We start from the raw sequence: 8,090 nt of genomic DNA on the forward strand, positions 1-8,090 counted from the left end.
CAGAGAGAGAGAGGGTGAAGCAGGTTCCAGACTCTGAGCTGTCAACACAGAGCCCAATGTGGGGCTTGAACTCACAAACTGAGAGATCGTTACCTGGGCTGAAGTCGGACGCTTAACTGACTGAGCCCCCAGGCGATCCAGTGGGAGGCTTTCTTTTCTTCACTAGGCCCTCTTGAGTTGTGTGGAGCTCTTCTGGCCGTGTACGGGACACCCCTTAAGGCCCACCAGATAAATATATGAATAGGACATGAGGAAATGGAGGCAAATTCCAGCATAGGCCAACAGAAAGAGGCCTGCTCTGTAAGCAGAGATGAGGGACACCAGGGAGGCCAGGGAACTAGGACCTTCGGTGAGGCAGGAGCTGGTGGCAGTTGGCAGTTGAGGTGGGGGCAGTGGGGGGAATTTAACACAAAGTCACCCCCATTCTCTCAGGCTTCCCCGGCTCATAGCCCGTCATTTGTGGATGCAGCAGATGGGCAGGGGGCTAGTGCCCTCCTTCTGCCTCCTGGACATAGTCGCAAGGGATGGGGAGGGAGCAGAGAAGCCCCGTGGCCTCCAGGAGAGCAGGCTTATTGTCTGACTCTGCCTAAGCTGCCTCATTTGTAGCCTAAATAATTCACTCACATCTCTCAAGGAGCATTAGAAGAAAAACAAAACCCAACCCAGCCCTCATGCTCAGGTTCCCACTGCGCTGAAGGCGGGCCAGGAGGCTGCCAGGGCCTGCAAAGCCTAAAATAATTGCTATCCGGCCCTTTCCAGAGGATGTGCCAGCCCCTTAATCCACTCCCTGGTCTTGAAGGAAGTGACGACGACCTCTGACCTACTCCTTAACTTCCCCCACCCCCTGCCCCACTAGGTATAGAGATTCAAAGTTAGCAGGGTTCTGATATTTACAGTCTAGTGAGAAGTTGGTATCATTTCCCACCCCATTACCAAAAGCAGAACTAAACAAAAACAGGAAGATACACCCTAGAGTCAGATGAAGAGTCTTGGGTCGGCTGCCTGGGGAAGAAGGGAAGCAGGGAGAAGCTGAGCTTCAGCCTCTCCCCATCCTCCAGAATCCAGCATTGTCCTGCTTGGTCTCTACTGACACCCTCCCCTTGAGCCCCACCCCCTTCCACACACACTCTGTGATCCTGGTGATTCCAGCTGATCTCAGCTGATTCTCGCAGTCACTGAGCCTGTAATTCTTTTACTGATGAGATATCCAACTAGCCCGCATCTCGGAGTCCCTGCAGTCTGTGTGTCATTCTGACTCTAACAAACCTCAATCCTGGGCAGAGGCTCCATCCAGGCCTGCAAGGAATTTTTTACTGCCCAGCAGGGCCTTTGAAGGGAGAGGACTGGGACCATCCCTGAACCCCACACAGAGCCTGTCCTGGAGCCAAAGCCTCTGGGAGTAACATACATGCCTGAGCACTCGGGGAGAGATGTGTCAGCCTAGACAACAGGGCTGCCAGCTCCAAGTGTCTCAGGTGTAACAGGGCCGAGTGACCCCTGCGCTGTCTTGGGGGCTGTTAGCAATTTTGGAGGCTGAGGGCAGAGGGGAGATCTGGTGGTCCCACATGCTGGCATCTAGGTATTCTAGATTACTTCAGATGACAAACACCTGTTCTGGCATCTCCCAAGAAAAGGACTCCTACGAGTCCTTCACAGGCTCCTGTTCCTGACATAAAAACAACGTGGAAGTCCCGGATTGGAACCCCACATCTGGGCTCAGTGAAAGGTCTTATGGATCTGGGAGCTCAAACTGGGAGAACTTGACCAAGTCATCTTAGTCTCTGGGACCCAGTTTCCTTGGCTGTTAAAATGAGCAAACAAAAATCTGAGGTGCTCAGATGGGGGGTAATTGTAAGGTCCTGTCCATCCCATACCCAAGGAATAGCCCAAACCAGGCCCCACCACTGCAGAAGCTTTGCTGAAAAGTTGTCTGGCTTCATCTCAGCTCTCCTTTCCCAAGTCAACCCAGTCCCATGCAAATGAGGTAGAGCGGGTCTCTCATCAAGGGAAGGGGGTTTTCCCTCAGCATGTTGGCAGCTGGCTGGGTGTTCAGACCGATGTGAGGGAGAGAAGTGGTGGGGTGACTGTGATGTCTTGTCTTCGTGCCTTGTGGCAAGGGGGTGGCTGGAGGGTTGTGAGCATCTCACTCCCGCACCCCCTAAAGGCCCACAGCATGTGACCCGGAAGTCGCACACAGTCCATCATCACATTTTAACCTAAATTAGCTCGTTGTCTGTCAACAACTCTCCATCTTGACTGGACCTCCCTCCAGGGCAGGAACTGTATTCTTGACCTTCTTCTGGGTCCCCCAGGAGAACCCAGCACAACACTAGGTGTCTGTCCTTATCTGCTGAACAACTCAATTGAAAGGCCCCTGGAAAGGATGACATTGCACTTGGCACAGGGCGTGTGTCCAGGTAAGTGAATTTCCATTTTTGCTGGCTGATAATGATACCATTCTTCAGTCCATGGCTCAGTCAAGCTGTCTTGTCCAGGCCGTGACCCCAAGGGCTATCGTGTGACCTACAGAGCAGGTGATACCGGAAGGTTAGAGAAGGGAATGCCCAAGACACCCCAGGAGATGTAGGTCATATAAAGGTCATTGCTGCTGATCGCTTATCTTGCTTCAGAGCAGCTACCCAAACTGCAAACACAGAAATCTACAGAGTATAAACCCAAACCTATAAAATAGAGACACTTGTCCCAAGCTCTCTGGTGGGTCTCACTGTCTTCTGGTCTTGATTACACTCAGGATGGCCGTGTCCCTTACCTGCTTGCAGACAGGATGCTCTGCTTTACACCCAGCCACATTTTCGGGCACCTGGGTGGCTCAGTCAGGATTTCACGGTTCGTGTTTGAGCCCCGCATTGGGCTCTGTGCCAACAGCTCAGAGCCTGGTGTCTGCTTCAGATTCTGCATCTCCCTCTCTCTCTGCTTCTCCCCCACTCATGCTCTGTTTCTTTTTTTCTTAATGTTTTTTTTATTATTATTTTTGAGAGACAGACAGTGTGAGCAGGGGAGGGTCAGAAAGAGAGGGAGACACAGAATCCGAAGCAGGCTCCAAGCTCTGAGCTAGCGGTCAGCACAGAGCCTGACACAGGGATCAAACCCATGAACCGTGAGATCATGACCTGAGCCAAAGCCAGATGCCTAACTGACTGAGCCACCCAGGTGCCCCTGCTCTGTTTCTCTCTGTCTCAATAATAAATAAAAACATAAAGAAAAATTTACATCCAGCCACATTTTTCTTGCTGGACCTCCTTCTGTTTTGTGTTCTATGAATATGTTGCTCTCTTCAGAACCCTAAGGACCACCTTCTCTTCTCTGCTTCTGTGTCTGCTTGTTTGCTGTGTGGTGGGAAGGGAAGGCAGAAGGCATAAGAGTTCTGGCTTGCCCCAAGTGTCACTCATCCGCACAAATGGTGATGACAGAGCCATGCAACTGATTAGCTATGACACTCACGGAATTGCTAATGAGTTTGATAAACTTTAATTACCCCTTGTTCTGTGGGGCAGGCAGCAAACCATGAAAGTAATAATCCTCTTGGGCGCTGTGGCAGGAAGAGGAGAGGAACACAGGTGTGAGGTGTAGGGAGTTAATCTGGGGGTGGGGCGGGGCCTGCAGCAGGGGTGGGTGGGCAGAGATTCCCCTTGGAATTATCTGAATAATGTCCTAATTCTCTACTTTGTTCTTAAGGACCTGACGTGTCCTGGGAGTCAAACGCACCCTAGGAAGAAGAGGAAGCCAAGGCATATGGAGGTCAGGGATTTGCCCAGCTCACATGAGATTTCAAATCCAGAGGCCTTAACTCCAGTCCTCCGAGTCGAGACAGTCCAGGGGACTGTCCAGCGATGTGCCCACATGGCTCACAGATCTCGCCTTGGGGACGCTGACAGCCTAGACTCCCAGGCTCCAGCCCGTGTGAGAGGGGGACAGTAGGGTTGGGGGAAGCGGCCATCGCTGGATACCTTGGTGGTTCTGACTCTGTGTCCGCTGCTGCAGCTCCATCCGGACAGGTCCGGGAGCACTTTACACGCCTCCCCGGGCAGGCAGGGCTCCATCTGGCACCACCACCTCTGTAGGACGATGGAGGCTGTGGGAGCAGGAGGCAGTGAGGGCAGCTCTCAACTGTCCGGGGGGTACGGCGTGCAGTCAAGGGCATGGAGTCCCCTCGGAACCAAGTGCATGTTTGCACCCGCTGGCTTTGAGCCCTGCCTTGCCCAGGCTTTCTCCTACTCCAGGCTGCCCAGAAAGGCAGTACTCAGGCTGAGGCTGGGGGCACACAACCGAATCAAATTCAACCCCACTGACCCCCACATGGCCACAAAGACAACGCAGGGTGAAGGCAGGGGAAGTTCTCTCGGGAACCCTTGAGTTGAGCCACCATGGCATTAGCAGACAGGCACAGTCCCCACCATCCCCACTTGGTGTGTGTGAGCAAGTGTGCGAGGGCTCCACAGACCAGGAGTGCAAAGCAGGCGTGCGTGCAAGCACAAGTGGGCACGTGTATAGCACGGCCACGTGAGTGTGAGCACACAAGCATGGGCGCCATCATGGTGGGGGAGTGAGTGAAACACGTGTGTCCACCCACGAGAGGGGAGGGTCAGGCCACAGGAGAATAGGAGGGGGTGTGTGAAAGAGGCCTGGGAGGAGCCGGAGGTGAAGAGGTCAAGGTCTGGGGGAGTTAAGTGTGAGTCTGGCGGGATACATGTGACAGAATGTGTCACAGTGCCGAGCAGTGAGCGTGGACAGAAGGGAGGGATGAAGTGGGAATGGTTCCATCTGCCCCCCTCCCCCCAGAGGTTCCCCAGCACTTGAGACTGATTGCCAGAGCCCTGCGATGGGATGGAACCATATCCCGAGCAGATGGTGTAGCCCAGACGGACCTCCTTATCTCTGTGATCGGGACCTACTCACCGTCCACACAGGAGGGCTCTGCCCGCGTGGTCCCGGCCACCTGGCCAGGGAAGCAAGAGCACTTGATGGTCTGGGAGCGCTCCTCGATGCGGTTGCGGGTGCAGCAGCGATGAGCCGCAATCACCTGGCAGGTGCCCTGCTTCGCAAGGACTGAAGTGGCCAGACAAGATCAGGTGCCCAGCCCAGGCCTGCAACCCTGCCCCCCTCCCACCTGCCCTGCTCACCCTCTGGGCCCTCCTAGCAGCCAAGGGGAGGGGTGTTCATGAGATTTCCAATTGTAGAGGGGAGGGAATGCAGGAAATCCTCCTGTGGCTTCAGCCTTCCTACCCTTCCCTTTGGCAGAGCCTGGCCCTTGGGAAGAAAGGTGGAATTCTCCACCAGCCCCCACTTCCTCTGGCTTCCCCCACTTGAGGGCAAGGGCCTGGGGGGCTTACAATGCGTGGAGAGGATCATCCACTTACACAGGCTTTAGCCATCCCAGAAGGAAAAACCACAGAATTAGGCCAGGAGGCTAGACTTAAGCCTTCACCCCAGGGCCTCTCTCCCTGCAGAACACCTCTGGCCTGGAAGGAAAGGTGAGGAAGGGGTCTGCCCACCCCTTCTCTGGGCTGGGATAGCAGAGGGGGGCTGGGTCTTCCTGGGCAAGAAACAGAGTCCCTAGGATCTGCATTCTTAGAATGGGGATCTGCCTGCATGGAATAGAGCGGTGCCCTACTCTCCAGGCATCCTGAGAACCCCTGTCCCAGGCTCTGCCACCTCCCGCAAACCTGTGGGAGTGGGCGGCTGCAAGGAAGCTGAGGCGAGGGGGGTCCACAGCCAGGCCAGGTAAAGTGCCAGCAGCCAGTGGCCCTGGCTCCAGTTCCGAGAGGTCCTCTCCTGCATCCTGTGGAGCAAAGCACACAGCCCGCTCAGCTCTGGGCAGGAGCCCCCTGCCGCGCAGCCCCTGCACCTCCGTGCCACAGACTCCAGGAGCCACAGAGGCGGGCAGAATGCACACCTTGTCCCTAGGCAGCTCTCGGCCTGGTACAAACTTACTGTACAAAGTGGTGAGCGCTACAGGATGGAAAGGGAGCAGGGAGACTGTCCTGCTGGGAAAAGCATGGACAGCTTCATGGGGGAGATAACATTTAAGAGAGTGTTGAGGGGCACCTGGGTGGCTCAGTCGGTTAAGTGTCTGGCTTCGGCTCAGGTCATGATCTCACGGTTCGTGGGTTCGAGCCCTGTATCGGGCTCTGTGCTAACAGCTAGCTCAGAGCCTGGAGCCTGCTTTAGATTCTTTATTTCCGTCTCTCTCTGACCCTCCCCTGCTCTCGCTGTCTCTGTCTCTCAAAAATAAATAAAAAACATTAAAAAAAAAGGGTGTTGAAGGATGAACCAGATGTGGTCCCTTGGAGGACACAGGAGGAACCATACTGCTGACTCCCATTTCTTGAGCCCTTGACCCAAGCACTTCACATATGCTCTTGCAGCCTTCACAACTGTCTTACAAAGTAGGACTTTTTGTACCTTTTTGACCGATGAGCAAACTGATACTCAAAGGGCTGGACCTAAACAGCCATCAATAAAGTACAGGCTAAATACACCGTACAAATGTGGTTACATCCAGGCAGCTATAAAATAGACTGAGGAAATACCAAGCCATGCAATGATCACTAACAATAATCCACCATTAAGGGGAAAAAAAGCAAAGTGCAGGATGGTGTGTATAAAATGCATATAAGGGAAGGATTATATGTGTTGCTTAAATATGTATCAGCTAACTCTGGAAAATGTACCAAAGAAACCTAGTAACACTGATTGCCACCAAAAAGGGGAACTGGTTGGCTGAGAGATGAAGGTAGAAGGGAGACTATCTGTTGCTTTTATGTTTTGGGTTTTGAACTGTGGGAATGTAATAGCAATTTGATTTAAACAGATTTAAATTTAAAAAAGAAGAAATGAGAGTGCCTGGGTGGCTCAGTCAATTGAGTGTCCAACTTTGCCTCAGGTCATGATCTTGAAGTTTGTGGTTTCGAGCCCTGCATCGGGCTCTGTGCTGACAGCTCAGAGCCTGGAGCCTGCTTCGAATTCTGTGTCTCCTTCTCTCTCTCTGCCCCTCCCGTACTTGTGCTCTGTCTCTCCAAAATAAATGTTAAAAAAATTATAAAAAAAAAAGAATAAATGAAATGAGGGCTAATAGAAGCCAAGTGACTGTCTAAGGCCAGGCAGCGTGTTGGGTGAGACAGCCCAGCACCCAGAAGCCTGCCCTATTCCTACTGCACCATTTTGCTTCTCCACTCCTCTTTCCCCATCCTTGATGGGTCCCACCTCCCATTTTTCCCAGAGGATGAACTAGAAATTGAGGGGATCCCATGGAAGCAGAGGCATAGAGCGGCAGGGAGCTGCCCAGGCATAGGAGTCTGGACCATCCCCTCTGCTGCACTGCTGGCCCTTTGGGACATTGTTGGGGTCCTTCAGGTGTCAGCACAGTCCTGGGAACACCAGAGGCCAAGCCAAACGCCACAACCTTGGACAGGGTGCTTGATTTCTGTACACCCCCTCACCCTCACCCCTGCTTCAACTGTCCCCCACTTCAACGGTCTCTTCACTCACCTTTTTTGGGATCTTTCAGCTTCCGTCTGTTCATCCACTGGTCTCAGACTCACTCCACCTAGACAAGTAAGAAAGACTCTTTGGGGCTTGCAAAGGTCAGAAGGAGCCATGGCCCTGTAGGGGGTGACAGACGGCCCTGATGAGGACAAAGGGTGGCACTGAGTAGAGCCCAATTCTGAAGCTGTTCCCCAAGGTTCAGGGCAGGGCTGAGTCTCTTCTCTGCCTTAGGAATTCGCAGGGATCCTTGCAGACTGTGGCAACAGGTAGGGCAGCTAGCCTGAGTAGCCTAAGGGTTCCTCTGTCAGAGGTAGGGGGTGAAGCAGGGTGGATGGTAGGGAGGGGTCCAGGAATCAATGCTATCACTGCTCTCGCCTTGGGGGTGTGGGGGGAGCTCAAGGCCAGTGAAGGTTTCCTGAGCAGGCTCTAAAAGAATTCTGCTCCAAGAGGCACCTGAAAAAGACCGGAAGGTCTTGAATCCTTTTGCCTCCCCCTCCCACCCTCACTGTACCTGTGTCCTGGACTCACGCAGAGCTGGCTCAACTCTGCCACCCTCACCCCCATTTCCATTCCAGAGGCTAGAA

The 8,090-nt window shown here is 53.5% G+C and overlaps 1 protein-coding gene across 1 annotated transcript; it reads right to left on the reverse strand.

Moving 5' to 3' along the window:
* Positions 1-2,464: 2,464 nt before the first annotated feature.
* On the reverse strand, positions 2,465-7,589 carry TAFA3 (TAFA chemokine like family member 3). Its single transcript, XM_029949053.1, has 5 exons — positions 7,510-7,589; positions 5,685-5,800; positions 4,918-5,067; positions 3,969-4,093; positions 2,465-2,523 (listed from the first exon to the last, which is right to left on the reverse strand). The coding sequence occupies exons 2-5, from the start codon at positions 5,797-5,799 to the stop codon at positions 2,512-2,514; spliced, it is 402 nt and encodes a 133-aa protein (XP_029804913.1). The 5' UTR covers position 5,800; positions 7,510-7,589; the 3' UTR covers positions 2,465-2,511.
* Positions 7,590-8,090: the final 501 nt, after the last annotated feature.

This window comes from Suricata suricatta, chromosome 8 (genome assembly GCF_006229205.1).
Source record: "Suricata suricatta isolate VVHF042 chromosome 8, meerkat_22Aug2017_6uvM2_HiC, whole genome shotgun sequence".
NCBI classification, from domain to species: Eukaryota; Metazoa; Chordata; class Mammalia; order Carnivora; family Herpestidae; genus Suricata; species Suricata suricatta.

Coding starts and splice junctions, on each gene's coding strand:
- TAFA3 (XM_029949053.1), bottom strand. CDS start 5,799: ATGCAGGAGAGGACCTCTCGGAACTGGAGCCAGGGCCACTGGCTGCTG. Junction 5,068..5,684: donor GCAGCCGCCCACTCCCACAG/GTTTGCGGGAGG, acceptor TGGCCACTTCAG/TCCTTGCGAAGCAGGGCACC. Junction 4,094..4,917: donor AGAGCCCTCCTGTGTGGACG/GTGAGTAGGTCC, acceptor CTGCTCCCACAG/CCTCCATCGTCCTACAGAGG.